Genomic DNA, 17,556 nt, shown 5'->3' with positions numbered 1-17,556 from the left:
GGTTGAGCTATAGGCGCCGAGCCGGCCTCAGAATTTTCTTATCTGTAAATTCATGGAATTAGATGAGTAGTCCTGTTGCCATTCGTCATTTATTAATGACAACACTAACTGAGCTAAGTTCCAGGCACTGTGCTAAGGGCTTCAGGTAAATTATCTCATTTCATCCTCAGAATACTCCATGTGGTGATTAGCGTTACCCTCATGCCCATTGAATAGGTGAGAAAACTGAGCCTTAGAAAGGTTGGATAACTTGCCCAAGGTCCCACAGTAAGTGACAATGCCAAGATTCGAATCTAGACCTGTTTTTTGTCACCAGAGTTCGTGCAACCACTGTCGGGTTGTCCGCTCACACCACAAAGGGGTCAGTACACGGGTGTTGGGCTGCACAGTGTCTTAAAGTTTGCTCGAGGCCTTGAAGCATGCATTCTCCTGTTCCCACCATCCCTACCAGGCCTGTTCACTTCTTACAAGATTTATCGTTATGTTTATTAGATTTTCAGGTTCAGTAATTCTAGGTTGGCCCTAAGGTGCTTTTAGCTTTGGAAACTCCAGGCATGAAGTGGTGGTTGTATTGAACTGAGCCTTATGAAGGTGATTCTTTTCTAACTTATTCCGTCTCTTAATCTTAGGCTAAAGTAAATAATGCCAGCTTGATTGGACTGGGTTATACTCAGACCCTTCGACCAGGTAAGTAAAAGAATTAATTAAAGGAGTTGAGGTAGAAAGTGATAGAGAAGTAATGAAAATAACTTACATAACAACCTATATAATCACTGTAGGTTGGTTAAGACCATTTTGTAACATTTAGTGATCATAAAGAAAGTAAAACAGATCAGGTATTTTACTTAAAATTTGGTCACGCGGACCTTTGAGTTTGGTTGATGGCTCCTTGCTCTTAACCTGAACTCCAAAGAAAGTTTGCCATGATCAGGCTTTACTCATTATGGATCAGATGATTATATATAGCCCTAGGCCAGCCTAGTAACAGTGTATGCTTATAATCCATAGATGCCATCTATTGCTTCTAGAAAATTCAGTTCTGATGGTAATATCTGTTACAAGCAATTTTGATGTTTTCTTCTTCCTAGGAGTCAAACTGACCTTATCAGCTTTAATTGACGGAAAGAACTTCAATGCAGGAGGTCACAAGGTTGGGTTGGGATTTGAACTGGAAGCTTAATGTGGTTTGAGTAGAAAGAACATCAGATTTGTCCTTGGAAGTGAAGAGAAATGAACCCACTATGTTTTGGCCTTAAAATTCTTCTGTGAAATTTCAAAAGTGTGAATGAACTTTTTATTCTTCCAAAGAATTGTAATCCTCCCCACACTGAAGTCTAGAGATTGCAGGTCCATCCCAGGGGAGGTGCTTGAAGGCATGCCTGGCAGTTGTCCTGTTTGTGCCACATTTCAGTTCAGTTCTGCAGTGTTAATTTAAATGTGTTCTTCAGCGACAGTGTAGTGTCACGTTAAAGAAAATGACCCAACCCTCCAGTTTGTACATCACGCTCTGCATGTCCCACGCCACTTCCATGACCTTTGAATATATCAGTCTCTGTGCTGTAGTGGAATCTTTGGTTTTGCATCAGAGTAAAATAAAATAAACCCATCACATTTGGAACATAACTGCTCACCTTCCTTGCCAGCAGTGGTTTTCTTGTTTGATGTGATTTGTTCTGAAGAACACTGTTGCAGGTGTCTGCGGTGTCCGTGCTGTTGCCTGTTCCTTCAGCCTTGTTGACCTTACTCATTGCTCTCCATGGGTTGGGCTGCAGGAGGAGATGGTGAGTTGGGCTCAGCTGGGGAGCAGCACGTCTGTCACACCTCCTGCAGTTGTGAGAGGGGAGTATCATCCTGCAGCTGGTGAAGCTGCTGAGAGAAGGGGTGGGGGTGAGTGGGTGAAAGGAGGGGCAAGGAGAGAGTGCGGTTGGGGGGTTTGGTGGGGAAGAGACATGGCGGGAGGGGCTGGAGCTGGGGGATGATGCATCTGAGGCTCCTCCAGGTGGTAGAAACATATTTATGATCACTAGGTGTAGAAAAATTATAACCAAAGAAAAACTAACAATTTAGAAATGAAATGAGTAGACAGTAATGTCCTAGGGGCTAAGTCATTTTTCTTTCTAAAAGTAGAACTCATTTTGAAAATTTCTTTTGTATTAACATAGCAATAATATATGCTGTTTGTAACAAATTCAGTCCATCATCTTAGAGGTGAAAATTCTGGCCGGCTGGGATGGCTCACATCTATAATCCCAGCACTTTGAGAGGCTGAGGCAGGAAGATTGCTTGAGTCCAGGAGTTTGAAGTGGCAGTGAGCTATGAGCACTCCACTCCACCTCTAGCCTGGGTGAGAGTGAGACCCTATCTCAATAAAAACAATAAGTGAAAATCCTTAGTCTTTCCCATCACGGCTCCTTCAACTACCAGTGACATTTTCACATACCCTTGAGATTATTTTTCAGTGTCTTTAGAAATTACACTAATTATATAGCATTAAAATGTTAAAATGCTTCTCTTGTTTTGCAATGTACTTTTAAACTTATCGGAGTTGTTCTGTTCATGTCTGCTTCATATTTTTATTTGTACACTTTACTATAAATGTGATAACTCATTTAACTATTACCTTTTTTGGTCATATTCAGTTTTTTTAAATTTATAAGCAATGCTGTATTGAAGTCCATCTCTGTGACTGTTTCCATAGCAGCACTGCCTAGTAGAACTCTATGAGATAAGGACCTATGTCTACACTGTCCTATATGGTAGACACTAGTCAAATATGACTATTGAACTCTTGAAATGCAACTAGGGCAATTGAAGAACTGAGTTTTATCTTTGCAATTTTTGACCAGGGCCAGGTTTGAACCTACCACCTCTGGTATATGGGGCTGGTACCCTACTCCTCGAGCCACGGGTGCTGCCCAGAACTGAATTTTTAATTTTAATTACTTTAAATAGCCTCAGGTGATTAATGGCTGTTGGCTAGTGTTCATGTAGTTCCATAGGATAGGTTTCTAGAAGTGAGATTGCCAAGTCAAGTGGCACATGCAGTTGATAAGGAGTACACCCTTGGCCTTCAAAATTGTGAGCTAATTTTTATTTCTACTAACTGTGAGTGCCTATGTCCCCAAATCCTCAGTGATCCTGTTCCCAACTTTCAAATTGTTACGGTTTTTGTTTTGAGAGAGTCTCGTTTTGTCGCCCGTGGTAGACTGCTGTGGCATCATAGCTCACAGCAGCCTTTCTTCGGCTCAAGTGATCCCCTTGTCTCAGCTTCCTGAGTAGCTGAGACTACAGGCGCCCACCACAACACCCGGCTATTTTTAGAGATGGGGTCTTGCTCTGGCTCAGGCAATCCACTCACCTCCACCTCCCAGGGTGCTAGGATCATAGGTGTGAGCTACTGCACCTGGCCTCAAATTGTTCCTGTTTTGTTGTTGTTGTTGTTGTTGTTGTTTGTTTGTTTGTTTGTGGTTTGGCTGGGGCTGGGTTCGAACCCACCACCCTCAGTACATGAGACCGGTGCATGTAGCCATAGGTGCTTCCCTCGTTACCAGTTTTATAGGTGAAAATGGTTATCTGGTTTTATTTTGCATCTTCCTAACTGCTAGTGAAATGGAGTTATTTTTAATGTTAATATGTATAATTCGGATTTGCCTGTTCAGATTGCTTGCTTAGGCTGGGTGCAATGGCTCATGCTATAATTCCAGCACTTTGGGGGACCAGGGCAGGAAGATTGCTTGAGCCCTGGAGTTGGAGGTTACGATAGCATCACTGCTCTCCAGCCCGGGCAACAGAGTGGGCCCTGTCTCTGTGAATTAAAATTATATTTAAAAAATCACACTATATTTCAATACTGAAATGAAGAGTGAAAAGTGAAAGTATGAACGGGTTGCTTGCTCAGTTTCCAGATGGGTTGTCTTAAAAACAATAGATAGGCCTGATGTGGTGGCTCATGCCTGTAATCCTAGCACTCTGGAAGGCCAAGGCAGGTGGGTTGCTTGAGCTCATGAGTTCGAGACCACCCTGAGCAAAAGCGAGGCTCTGTCTCTACTAAAAATAAAAAAACTGGCTCAGCGCCCATAGCTCAATAGTAAGGGCACTGGCCACATAGACCATGGCAGGCAGGTTTGAACCTGGGCCTGGCCTGCTAAACAATAATGACAACTGCAACAACAACAAAATAGCTGGGCATTGTGGCAGGCACCTGTAGTCACAGCTACTTGGGAGGCTGAAGCAAGAGAATTGCCTAAACCTAAGAGTTTGAGGTTGCTGTGAGCTGTGACGCTATGGCACTCTACCAAGGAGGACGTAGTAAGACTTTGTCTCAAAAAATATATAAATAAAAATGGCAAAACTGAGGCAAGAGGATGGCTTGAGCCTGAGTTGGAGATTGCTATGAGCTATGACGCCATGGCACTCTATCCAGGGCGATAACTTGAGACTGTTTCAGAAAAAAAACCCAAAAAAGCAAGATATATTTGCTTCTTGAAAAATTTCAGTGCAAGATATTTCCTCTATCACCACCAAAGATAATCTTAATAATATCCTTTACCCAAATTATAGGTAATAACTATACATCACTTATGTCGGAAAATAAAACATCATTATAATTTAATTTTCTCTGATATTTCTGTGGGATCAATTACCATCACGAGAGATTAAGTAAAACAGAAAAGGAAAAAGGGATGAGTAGGGATAAACCATAACTCTTGTCTTGTTAACACCTGAGTCTAACTGACCTTGTATCTTACTGTGCATTGTGAATGGGGTGTTGGATGGCCTGGTCAGTGCCAGGCGCAGGTGTCCACACTGTGTGGGTGGTGTGAGCACCCTGTGCCTCAGGACTGTTCTGTGGGACACGTCTCTTCAGAGGTGCACCCTGCTTGTTTCTCATGCCTGGTAGGCTAGGTATCTATGGCCTGAATTGGATGCGAAGGGTGTCACCATAGGTTTGTATTTCTCCCTCTTGTGCTGTCCTTTTTAAATTATTTATTTTATTTTGTGGAGCTGAAGAGCCAGATACTGTGTGTTAGTGCAATACTCCAAATATGGATGTAGGTAGTCTAAGGTCAGCTTGATTGAATCATGTGGCTGGCTGTGCTGTGTCTGAGCACCTCATCCTTGAGAGAGTCCTTGAGTTGTGTAGAAAGGAAAGTGCATGAACCACTGTGCAGGGTGCTGCATTGTGGCGCTGTATATGGAGTGACCTGTCCTGTGCCAGGTGCTGTATACAGAGTGACCTGTACCGTGCTGGGCACTGTATATGGAGTGACCTGTACTGTGCTGGGCACTGTATATGGAGTGACCTGTGTTGTGCTGGGCCCTGTGTATGGAGTGACCTGTGCTGTGCCGGGCGCTGTATATGGAGTCACCTGTGTTGTGCCGGGTGCTGTATATGGAGTGACCTGTGTTGTGCCAGGCGCTGTATACGGAGTGATCTGTGCTGTGCCCAGGAGTCATCAGAGGGGTCAGAGACATGTGCAGGGCTTCTGACTGCAGTTCTCATAACAATGAAAAGCTGATGGCCGTCCAAGTGCAAAACCACAAGGCAGTGATTCAATAAATTATGGTATGTTCAATACAAGGAATATTACTGAGTTCTTAAAAATCATAGTTTAAAAAAAATTGCTTTTTAAGTGATAGGTCTGAGTTGCCCAGGCTGGTCTTGAACTCCCAGGCCTGAATGATCCTCCCATCTCAGCCTCCCAAGTTGCTGGGAGTGTGTGCCACCAGGCCTGGCTAAAATCGTGGTTTTTTTAAAAACAAGTCTCCTATAAGAATATGGATTGCTACACGAATTTGCATGTCATGCTTGCGCAGGGGCCATGCTGGTCTTCTCTGTGTCGTTCCAATTTAGTATTCCTGAAGCTAGCACTGGTTGTTTCTTTGAGACAGAGTGTCACTCTGTGGCCCTGGGTAATGTTCTGTTGGGTCATAGCTCACAGCAACCTGAAACTAGGACTCAAGCGATCCTCTTGCCTCAGATGCCCGAGTAGCTGGGACTCTAGGTGTCCACCACAATGCCCATCTAGTTTTTCTCTTTTTAGTAGAGATGGAGTCTCAGTCTTGCTTAGGCTGGTCTTGAACTCCTGATCTCAAGGAATCCACCCACTTCAGTCTCCCAAATTTCTAGGATTATAATTGAGAGCCACCACATCTGGCTTAAAATCATGTTTTCAAAGTAACCATAAAGAAATGTTCACAGATAATATTGCATTAAAAAATAAGAGTAAACTACTCGCAATTTTTAAAAAAAATTATATGCAAATATCGGAGAAAATTTTCCAAAAATGTTAATATTTTTATTATCACAGGAAGGTAGACTTGCAAGTTAATTTTTATTTCATGCTTATTATATTTTTCCAGTTTTCTGCAGCAAGTTCCATATTTCTGTAATTGGGAGAAAACCCTCTAATGAATATTACTGCTTGGGAAGGTCAGGGGCCCCCTTGCAGGCAGCACACTTAACACGTGCTAAGTTCTGGCTCCGTCTGCCTCGGAAAGCATCACATTGGTCAAGGCAACAAATGCCACTTGTTCCTCTTTAGGGGAATTGCCCAGCGGTCAAAGTAGTGTCATTTGCTGTGAAAATAGACCGATAGGCATGAGCTAGCACATCACATTTTACATATTAATTACTTCTGCAAGTGACTGGGGAGAATCATGGTCCATTGCTAACCCATCGTCATACTGTGATGTTCTCTCTGCTCGAGACACAGGGAGGACAATAAATGTCCTAAAACTTCTGAATTCTCTGTCCTTGGAGGCTTGTGGCCACCTTTCTGAGCCTCAGGTTCTAGAATCTTGTATAGGAACAGATCTAGAAAAGAAAGGAAGCCACTTCTGTGCCGCCTGTGGTGTAATCCTTAAATGTGTGTGGAGACTGCTGCGTCCTGCATGTGAAGGCTGTGGCCTCTGGTGTGCTCGCATGCAGCTCTTTGACTTGGCCTCTTCTGCTCCTTGGCCTTGAGAAACAAACCTTCTTTTTCTCTGGGCTTCCATTAAACGTCAGCACTAAGGTTCCTTCCCAGCCTCTCTGTTCTCCACCCCGATTATCAGTGTCTGTATTGTGTCCATGTGAGGAGCTTTCTGCATTTCATCTGCCCCTCCTCACAGACCCTGCTATGCCTCAGGGGCCTTCCAGGATAAGGCCTGATAATACACCATCCTGCCTCCCCAGCTTTTAAACAAATTGTAAGTTAGGACAAGGTGTCAGTGGATAGAGGCCAAAACATCATCCTCCCCACTGATACAGGCTGGGTGTGCTGGGGCTTAGGGTGAGGGCAGTGCTGGGCCAGGGCGGGGCTCCCTTCTACCCAGTCTCCCTCCCAGTAGGAAGGTGGGAGGTCCTGACTCTAGCGTGCCCAGTCCTTCCTGAACATGCAGGGTGAGGACCCTCCTTCCTCCTGGTGGATTAAGTGGGGTGGAGAAGCAGGTATGGGGGCTAAACGTATCCCTGTCCCACGGAAGGGAACAGTGAGAGGGAGCACAGCTTTCTCTGTGTGCTTTTCAGGATCTCGCCCCGAGGTCTGGGTTGTCCACCAGGGAATGGTCTGACTCCTGAGGTTGTGGGGTCAGTGGGGTCTACTGATGTGTCTTCCTGGGGGTTTGCATTGGTGCTGCTGTCTTTGGACGCCACAGCCACTAGGGGCCACTGTTGTCTGCAGTTTTCTGCAAGGTCATTCAATTCTAGCCTTTGACCTTGCCCACTTCCTTACCCACTCAAGGTTTGGAATCTGTAAATTCAGGGTTTGATTTCATCTTTAAATGGAAAATCTTGAGAAAAGCAAGGAAATTCCCCGTTTGACCTCAACCCCTTGTGCTGCTGAAGTAGGTTTAGTTCTAGCTGCACGGAGAACGGTAGGTCTTTCTCATTGAGTCTGATACTCTTAAAGTCTTGTTCAGCTCCTCATGTTTCCTCTATAGAAAGAGGCAGGTGGAGCCCCCCACGCTTTCTCCCTGGGCTTCCTCCCTACTTGGTTTATCAGCTATCACCTGCTCCGCAGGGCCTCCCCTTTTTCTGGAGACTGCAGCTGCTGACAGTGGGCAGATTAGGGAAATTAGGTCAGGAAGCTGTGGCCACCTACGCTGTCCTCCTGTGCCTTAGTGACAGACAGCTCCCAGTATTCCAAAGATCCAGTCAAATTAGGGAAATGAAAATGGTCCAGAAAGATGGTGGTGGGATGAAGACACGTGGGTGCTGTTTTTCTTTCTTCGTAATATGCTTCAGGGTTATTTTCTTACCTTGTCAGTAATAAAGGATGGCGACCGCCCAAGTATAGGTAAGAGCAGAGCTATGCAGTTAACACCCAGGCTGCCCACAGCCCACCGTCCCGCCAGTTCCCCCTCTAGCCCACAGGTCTCCCCAGTTCTCCCCACAGCTCGTGGGTTCCCCTAGATCCCCCCAGAAATCAGACAGCCCTGTCTCTAGTTTCTTTCTCGTCCTCTTGTCTTGTTCAGCTGGCAGGTTTTTTGATAATACTTTTTCATGATCCGGTTTGTTGCTGTCCTCACCACAGTCCTGAGGGCACACACTGTACAAGAGCAGGGTAGTGACTGAACGTTTCACCCACCAGACAGGACAAACACTTGCTCAGGAGCCTGAGTCCCAGGCCAGGCACTATAGTGGCCCCCTTTTCTCCCCCTGCTCCCTCAACTCCTCACTCTCCTGGGAGATGGTCTCACTGGGGTCAGGAAGTTTCCCAAGGCCACTCAGGCAGGAGTTGAACTCTAAACTCTGAGTCCAGTCCTGCCACTCAGGAGCCTTTTTTTTTTTTTTTTTTTTTTGAGACAGAGTCTTACTTGTCACTCAAGGTAGAGTGCTGCAGCATCACAGTTCACAGCAACCTCAAATTCCTGGGCTCAGTGATTCTCTTGTCTCAGCCTCCCGAGTAATGGTGACCCACCACAATGCCCAGCTATTTTTCTAGTTCTAGAGGAGAGGTGGGCCCACTGTTACTCAGGCTAAGAAGCTTTCTTTAAGAACCATTCTCCTATTTGGAGTGAAGTGACAGATGAACAGAGTAACAGTGGGAAGCCAGGCGGGTGGGGCTTGCCTTTGCTGGGGCCTGTTTGTATGATAGAGCAGCGCTGAGGAACTGAGATCCTCAGGGTAGGAATGTGGGCTGGTTTGTGGCCTGGGACAGAGGAGCCCTCCACCATTGTCCCCTTGCCTGGGAGTAGGCTGTGCCCAGCCCCACTGTCCCCCATCACCACCCACAGAGCCTCTGCTGCCCAGTGGACTCCAGGAGCATCACTTCAGGGGGAGAAGGCCGAGTGGGAGGGGACCCTCCCTCCAGGGCACTGCTGGCCTGTGGCCATCTCTGTCAGATGAGAGGCTGGAGAGGCGTGGATGGTGAGTGGCTCTCAAAAGGGCAGCTGCTTAGTCCTAAGAACGCTCACTGGTGTGACCTTCGTGCCTGGTTCGCTTTCCGGGACTCCGCCTGCGCCCTTCCCTGGGACAGGGGTGAAAGCTGCAGAATCCTCCTGAACCCGCAGGCTGGGCTGGACACTGTTTGCCTGCATTGTGTTGTGCTATTATTTTTCTTATAAATAAATTTAAGAGGAATATGAATTTTTTCTTGAATTTTTATCAAAAGTGGAGTAAATGAAAGGCTTAGGGCATTATTTCTTTGTGGAGAAGAATTTCTTATACCTGGGCACATTTCCTCACCAGGTACCGGTCCCAGTCCTAAGGGAAATGGAGCTGGTGCCAGGTGCTGCCACCGGGACGGAACACCTCTCCCAATCCCCAATTCTTTTTTCCTTTTGACTGTTTGAGCCAAAAATACAGCTGGAGAGGGTCTGCACTTCCCTGCCTAGGCCCTGAGCGTCTAAACTGACTTGCCAACTGTCCTCCAAAGTCTGGGTGAAGTAGGGAAGGCTTCACACAGGGGTGTGACAGCCCTAGTCACAGGAGTCCCGATCCAGGGACGAGCCCCCTGGCCAGACGCTTCATTCCTGAAGGGTCAGTGCACACAGGGCTGATGGGGGAGGGGGGGGTTCTGAATGCTGGACGTGGGGGTCACTTGTTCCTCTTCCTGCTCGTATGTTTTTTGTACAAACATGTAATAGTAAAATAGGGGGGGGGTTCAAAGAAAGGTATTTGAAAAATGCCAAGTGACCAAATGATGTAGCTTTTATTATTGTGGCAACTCTGAAAACATTATGTAGATATTTAGAAAAAGACTTCTGAGGCAAACATTTGAGGGGCATTTTTATTATAAATTTAATATGGTTGATTAATGAAAAATCATGATGAAGTACCAAGAAAATGTTTGTCAATATAAAAATTTTAGCAGCATTTCCATAGTTTCAGGCTCTAACATTAGTCGTACTTCCTCCCGCTATCAAAAGAGAACCCAGGGGACTACAGTAGAACATGGGGACATGCAGCACAGCGGAGGCCTCAGGGAACGCCTTAAATCCAGTGTATTTTCAAATATTTCAACTCTTTCCCCCCTGCCCTGAATTTCTACAATGTCAAAGCACATAAAAGGCCTCATCTGTGTTAACGTGTGACTTGAGAAGTCTGTTCTTGGGGCTGCCGGGGAGAACAGGGATGAAAATTTAAACTGGATGGATATGTAGTGTCAGCCACACAGCCTCACGTCTGCACATCTCTGCGTTGGTGACAAGGGAAAGGCCACTGCAGGGCTGCCCAGGGGGTGGCGTGTGGCGGCAGCGGTGCTGCTGGTGGGTGAGGGCCACATGTGCTGCTCTGGGGCAGGCAGGCCCTTGGCAGTCCTGCTCCGCAGTGACCCGGGGTGCGGGGAGACAGACAACGGGAAAACATAATACTGGCAAACTATTCCCCTGCTTCTTTGGTACTTTCCAAAATTCTCTGATCAGAAAAGTATAAGGGAAGCACACCATTAAAAAAATTACAGTTTTAAGTATTTACAAAAGCCATAATGATATATTACAGGATAATCATACACAGTATATGAACAAATTCTTCAGTGAAAGCACTTGTGACCTCGTCCTGGCATCACGCCCACCTGCGTGCACCCCCAGGCTGGCGTCGAGCCTCTGTTTCTACTTCGTTTACAGTATGTCAGACAGGAAACATCATTTGGAAAAGAATCATTTTCCAATCAAAACATTCCTTTTAAAAGGCTCTTAAAATTTGCCACTGAAATTGTTATGTACAAGATTTACGGGATATTGAATTCTAGGCAATGATCTCCACTCCCAGCTTGAATATGTCTGAAGTAACGGGACCTATTCTATGTGGACAATACGTATTTAATATGTAAGTAACTGCACACAGTATGTCACCACGATACCGTGTAACGCAGATTATGTACAGCAGGTAAGTCGGCTCTGTGAGGAGACGATCCGCAGCCTGGGTGAGCAGCGTGGCGTGGTGCCCCAGAGAGGGACGTGGAGAGCTGGTCACGAGACAGCCACATGCAGTCAGGACATGTGTGCGCCAGGAGGGCACACTGCTCCCGCACAACCACCCCAGACCATCCCTTTAGCTGCTCCGACTGGGAGGAGACACGTCACACATACGGCAGGATCCCATACATGAGGAGTGCCATGATGGCAGCGCTGAATAGCCCGGCCACGGGCACAGTCACAAACCAGGCCACAAAGATGTTCCGGAAGAGACGCCAGTCTACAGCCTTCCTAGAGCGGATCCAGCCCACGGCTACCACCGAGCCCACCTGCAGGAGCACAAGCGTTTTGAAGTAAAAATGGAGGTCCAGGAATTGCAGGCGAAACACCAAGTCTACTTGGTCTATTCAACCAACCGTAGAGGTGTTAGTCTTAGACCCAAGCTACACGGGAAGTCACCAACTCTTTCCCCTAAATTTGGTGAAGCTTTCAAAGTAATTTTAGGTTTTATTGTTTTAGGACTCTTTTTTTTTTTTGCAGTTGTTGGCCGGGACCGGGTTTGAACTTGCCACCTCTGGCATACGGGGCCAGCGCCCTACTCCTTGAGCCACAGGTGCCGCCCCATTTTAGGACTATTCTATCCGGTATCCGGTTCTAATGCACTTTTCTACCTAGATCTGCTGTTTGAGTGGACCTTGTAAACGAGCCAGTGTCCTTGTCTGGACGTGCCCCAAGCAGCTCACTGTGAACCTGTGTTCACAGTGAAAAGGCGAGAACGACTCCTTGTCTCAGGGTTTCTGAGTCCTGACATGCTGAGCTGGAGAAGACCCTGGGAAACATCTCATCCAGCAGACTCATTCTACAGAGGATGACGCAGGATCACACTGGCCGTGTAAAGAGAGACTAAATCAGTGGCAGATTGAGAACTAGAATTTAGGCCTCTTGATTTTAAACTGGTTTTCTCTCCATCTCTTTGGCCCTTCAGCTTTAGCTAATTAGAAGTAACTGAATTAATAAAAGGGGCATAAGTAAATGTGATTGAATCAAAACTGTCACAACTCAAAATGACAGTTATAGCTACCTGAAAATCAGAATGTTAGCACCGACTTAAGTGTTTTTCTAAACACTTGTAGTTTACTTACGGTTTCTTGAAATTTTAAAAAGGAAAAAAGACATAACTTTAAGTACCTTGGGAAATTCAAATCACAAGCAAAATACAATGCCCGTAACATCTCACATCTCATGTGGAGAGTAGTTAAGCTCACAGAGGTTTGCAGGTTTGCAGGTGCCCCTTGGTCACAAGCCAGCTGGATTCTGCAAGACCTCCATAAAATACACTTTGTCTCGGCTGGGTGCAGGGGCTCACGCCTGTAATCCTAGCACTCTGGGAGGCTGAGGTAGGTGGATGACCTAAGCTCAGGCATTCTGAGCCACCTTGAGCAACATGATACCCCAGCTCTACTAAAAATAAAGAAACTAGCCAGGCATTGTGGCGGGAGCTTGTAGCCCCAGCTACTTGGGAGGCTGAGGCAAGAGGATTGCTTGAGCCCAAGAGTTTGAGGTTGCTGTGAGCTAAGACACCATAGCACTCTACCCAGGGCAACAGAATGAAACTCTGTCTAAAAAAAAAAGCTTTGTCTCTACTGGGCCACAAATACTCGAGAATTAGCAGTGGCAAATGAGGTTCAAACAAGAAAGGTGATTTAAAGCAGCAGAGGTCTAGACATGGAAAGTAAAACCTAACACTGAACTCCTATGGAAGCAAAGCAGAACACCCAACCCAGCAGCATCTTTCCAGGCAAGTCAGTCCGACATTTTGTCAACCTGAACTGTGATTAGCCAGCAAGTCCCTGCATCTCCAGGGAACTGTATGAGGGGTCATCAAAACGAGGGCTTCATTCCCACTCTTTGGTGATGGTCGGTGCATGGTCTGAACGTGGTAACAGCTTAGCAGTCCTAGAACATGCTGGACATCCAGAGTTTTCTACCACCTGAAGACGGGCTAAGTTCTTTCTGTTGGTGGTTCAGAAGCAATCAACTCTACAAACATTTGCGTCTGGGACTAAACTCTGCCTGTAACCCGCGGTCTCTCAAGAGCACCTCCCTTTGCAACACATTTCCACTTGTTCTGGACTCCCTTAGGGAGAAGGCCCTCAATTTCAAGTTTATCTTTGTCCCCTTCCTTTTTAAAACATTGTCTAAAAAAAGACTTACTGATAATATAATAGTATTATTACACGTTTATGTAATTTGAGGTGTAGACAATTACCCAGAACCCCACTTTCATCAGATTTATATATTCCTTTCTAGTCTTTTTTTATAGGTATACCTTGATTTGTAAATAATAGGGCATAATACTATTTCCTTTTCTTAAAAGAATTAGCATCGTAATCATCTTTTTATAGTCTGCTCAGCTTTTGACTATCATGTGAAACTGTACCACTTAGGTGGACAGACCTTAATTTCTTGACCATTTTTCAACTTGCTTCCATTTTTTTCCCTGTTATTAAAGTTCCATGACTAATATCTTCATTCACATAGCTTATATTTAGGCTTTAAAAGTAATATTCCCTGAAACTGATGATTTGTTTGGTTTTTTGTTGAGACAGTATCTTACTTTGTCACCCTAGGTAGAGTGCTGTGGTGTCATAGCTCACAGCAACCTCAAACTTTGGGCTTAAATGATCCTCCTGCCCCAGTCTCCTGAGTAGCTGGGACTGCAGGCATCACCACCACACTTGGCTAGTTTTATCTATTTTTAGTAGAGAGGGGGCTCTTTCTCTTTCTCTTGCTCTTGGTCTTGAACTCTGAGCTCAAGAAATCCTCCTGCCTGGGCCTCTCAGTGCTGAAATTGCAGGCCTCAGCCACTGCACCGGGTCAGTTTCCAACTTTTGTCCCCAAGTTCTCAACTTCTGCCCAGCTTCTGATGGATGGCTCTCAGTAGGAAACTCAAATTTATCACACCCGAGAAAATTATTCCTGAAAATCGGATGTGATTGATTTATGATTTTTATGTGGCCCCCAAGACCCTTTAATGTTTCCAGGTTCACGGTTTCAGAGGGCCCCATTCTTAATGCTACTCCCCCCCCCCCCCCCCCCCCCCCTCCCTCCTTTTCCCCTCTCGTCTCTTTTTTTTTTTTTTTTTTTTTTTTGAGACAGAGCCTCAAGCTATCCCCCTGGGTAGAGTGCCGTGGCATCACAGCTCACAGCAACCTCCAACTCCTGGGCTCAAGCGAGTCTCCTGCCTCAGCCTCCCAAGTAGCTGGGACCACAGGCACCCGCCACAACGCCTGGCCATTTTTTGGTTGCAGCCATCATTGTTGTTTGGCTGGCCCAGGCTGGGGATTTGAACCCGCCACCTTAGGTGTATGTGGCTGGCGCCTTAGCTGCTTGAGCCACAGGTGCCGAGCCATCACTTGTGGACTATTACATGCAGAGGAAATAAACGTGATGGGAGAGAGTAAGTGCTGGGGGTGACGGCCGCCGTGAGCTCCTCTCAGCTCCTCTATCAGGCTTTGAGGACAGTCACTTGCTGGCTGCACTGCAAGTTCTTGGGAGCCAGGACTCTGTCCTTAGTTCCCAGGGACTGGTTTTGTCCACACGTCCATGATAGTGACATTGAAGACACTGACTAGAATCCCTGCGGGTGGGGCTTCACCCATCACAGAGGATGCATCACTGCGGTGCCCTGGCGGGAGGATGTGTTTCAAGTGCCAGTGAGCTACCCTAGTAATACTTCTCATCAGCTCAATGGAAATGCAGCTTATCACAGACAGATACAGTCCGTGGAGATGCTTTAGCACAACGGTAACATGCAATTTATTCACTAAGGTCCCTATAAAATAGACATTAAGTCCCTCAGGACCCTTCCTTATACAGTACACACAGGTGCAGAGTGTGGGAAACAACACTTAAAGGTAAGGGTTTAGTTTTTTTATAAGCTTTTTATGCTTTTCCTCTATCTTACAAATTGTATTCTGGAGTTTGGTGTTGTTAGTGACATTAGTACTGTCAGCTTTAACACCTTACACCTCAGCACAGATTTGACTTGCTGATACAGTTAGCTGAGTAAATAACAGCGGTGCAGAAAAACCAAACTTGTGTTGGCTTTTCAAGGATCTTTCAACTGGTGTGAAAGAGTTTGCCTTCCCCAGGCTTGCTTAACAGCAGAATTAATCATTAAAAAGATAGTGTTACATTTATTTAAATAAACAGTTCAAGGCCGGGCACGGTGGCGCACGCCTGTAATCCCAGCACTTTGGGAGCCCAAGGTGGGAGAATCTCTTGGTGCCAGGGGTTCCAGACAGCCCCATGTCTACAAAAGAATTAAAAATATTAGGTGGGAGGCCGATGCAGTGGCTCATGCCTGTAATCCCAGCATTCTGGGAGGCTGAGATAGGTAGATTGCTTCAGGAATTCAAGACCAGTCTGAGCAAGAGTGAGACCCTATGTCTACTAAAAATAGAAAACTTAGCTAGGAGTAGTGGCAGATGCCCTTAGTCCCAGCTACTTGGGAGGCTGAGGCAAGAAGGCCTCTTGAACCTAGGAGATTGAGATTGCTGTAAGCTATGAGAGCCACATCACTCTACTGAGGGCAACAGAGTGAGACTGTCTCCAAGAAAAGCCTGAGCCTATTTCCCCAGGAAAGAATGTACTTAGCCACACTTTCCTCTGTTCCCACAGCTGATGTGAACTGAAGTGAGGCACAGGGGAGATGTCATTTTTCATTCCATATACTGCTTCTGTTTGGAATATTTCAGTGCACATGTGTTCCTTTGGTAATTTTTAAAGAATCCAAATTAGGAAAGGAGCAGTGGAGGAGGAGCAGGGTCGCGCTGCCTCCCGTGGCCACCAGGTTGTGTCCCTGTGTGTGCTGAGTGACCCTTCTCTGCCTCAGTTTGCTCATCTGTGAAGCCGCAGGATGTCAGAACCCTCCTCTGATGGTCCTTGGGCAACAGTCAATGAGCTAATGTCCCCAGTGCCAGCAGAGCAGCCGCTCCAGACTCCTCAGCTGTGGCCAGGCCCCGTGACCGTGATCAGCACGGGTGGGGACATGAGCCCTGGCTTTGCCACGTGCTGACTGCATGAACTGGGACCAGCAGAACCGACTCCAACAGGGTTGCTGTAGGGCCGAAGGACGGCGTGTGTCCAGCCCACTAGCACAGTGCCCGGCACTCCGCAGCACTCAGCAGGCAGGCTGATTTTATAATGAAAATTTATAGAGATGAGGTATTTTTATATGCTGTAGCAAAGAAGGAAAAATTCTTTCCAATGAGAGTGAGGCTTTCCTCTTTCCAATCAGGCTGATTCTTTATGACATGGAGGCCCAGCTTTGTCTTAAATGTGCTGCCAGCCCACTGGAAATGCTTTCCTGAGTGCAACCTGACCTTAATATTTATTTGAAACACCAAGCCGTCTGCATTTAGCTGGCATGTGTTTATAAACATATTGGTTGGAATTCTGAAACTATGGGTCAATAAAAGTAGCTGCTGTGTTCCTCAGGCTACACACCACACAGGAGGCACAGGCCTGCTTTCCTTAAATGATACACAGGTGTGAACCCGGGAAAAATCTAGAAGCGGCTTTTGCTTGGTGGAGGCTGTTGAGCATTTCTGTGTATAGGAGACCCCTTGTAGGTAGTTGAGAATTATCTCCAGGCACTGGGCAGACCTGGGTCCTAGTCCTGGCTTCAGCTGTCCTGGCCGTGGATACCCCTGGAACTCACGGAACCTGCATCCTCTTCATTAACCTCAAGGCCCCTCCTGACAGCAACAGCACCCAGCCCAGGACACAGAATTGCCTCTCATGCAGCTCTGAGCCTGGGAGTGCCTGGCAGGTCAACACCAGGAATCAGGCCTCCATTTGATGTTTCCTCTAAGGCAATACCATTACTTTAGGCATCATGCAAGGAATAGAAAAACTTGGAACGACTCTGTCTTCCATTTCCACTGAGGTGACTTCTGTTTATTTCTACCTCCACTGCCAGCTCTCACCAGGCTCTGGGCTGGGACTGAGAGGCGGGCCCCGTGGGAGGCTAACACGGCAGTACACGGGTGATCTCAGTGGAGGCGGGCCCCGTGGGAGGCTAACACGGCAGCACACGTGTGATCTCAGTGGAGGTGGGCCCGTGGGAGGCTAACACGGGAGCACACGTGTGATCTCAGTGGAGGCGGCCCCATGGGAGGCTAACAGGGCAGCACACATGTGATCTCAGTG

The 17,556-nt window shown here is 46.6% G+C and overlaps 2 protein-coding genes and 1 pseudogene across 5 annotated transcripts in view; 1 reads left to right on the top strand and 2 right to left on the bottom strand.

Annotated features, from left to right (window-relative positions):
• VDAC3 (voltage dependent anion channel 3) overlaps positions 1 to 1,623 on the top strand; it is a 13,257-nt gene extending 11,634 nt beyond the window's left edge. The window contains exons 8-9 of the mRNA XM_003801069.3: positions 630 to 687; positions 1,089 to 1,623. Coding sequence (XP_003801117.1) covers positions 630 to 687; positions 1,089 to 1,180 — 150 coding nt within the window. The 3' untranslated portion in view covers positions 1,181 to 1,623. The remainder of the gene's footprint in view (positions 1 to 629; positions 688 to 1,088) is intronic.
• Positions 1,624 to 5,772: 4,149 nt separating this feature from the next.
• On the bottom strand, positions 5,773 to 5,872 carry LOC111721891 (annotated as a pseudogene).
• A 4,324-nt stretch (positions 5,873 to 10,196) lies between these two features.
• The window catches only part of SLC20A2 (solute carrier family 20 member 2), a 57,165-nt gene continuing 49,805 nt past the window's right edge, over positions 10,197 to 17,556 (bottom strand). For 3 of the 4 annotated variants that reach the window (XM_023507667.1, XM_023507668.1, XM_023507669.1), the window contains one exon: positions 11,388 to 11,669. In XM_023507667.1, coding sequence (XP_023363435.1) covers positions 11,505 to 11,669 — 165 coding nt within the window. In that variant the 3' untranslated portion in view covers positions 11,388 to 11,504. Of the gene's footprint in view, positions 11,670 to 17,556 lie in introns of all 4 variants that reach the window. The other variant, XM_012812229.2, reaches the window with a different exon arrangement.

The sequence above is a fragment of the Otolemur garnettii genome, unplaced genomic scaffold (genome assembly GCF_000181295.1).
Source record: "Otolemur garnettii isolate 467f Iridium unplaced genomic scaffold, OtoGar3 scaffold00197, whole genome shotgun sequence".
NCBI classification, from domain to species: Eukaryota; Metazoa; Chordata; class Mammalia; order Primates; family Galagidae; genus Otolemur; species Otolemur garnettii.
The sequence above is the reverse complement of the archived record's forward strand: the minus strand, read 5'-3'. Positions and strand labels throughout refer to the sequence as shown.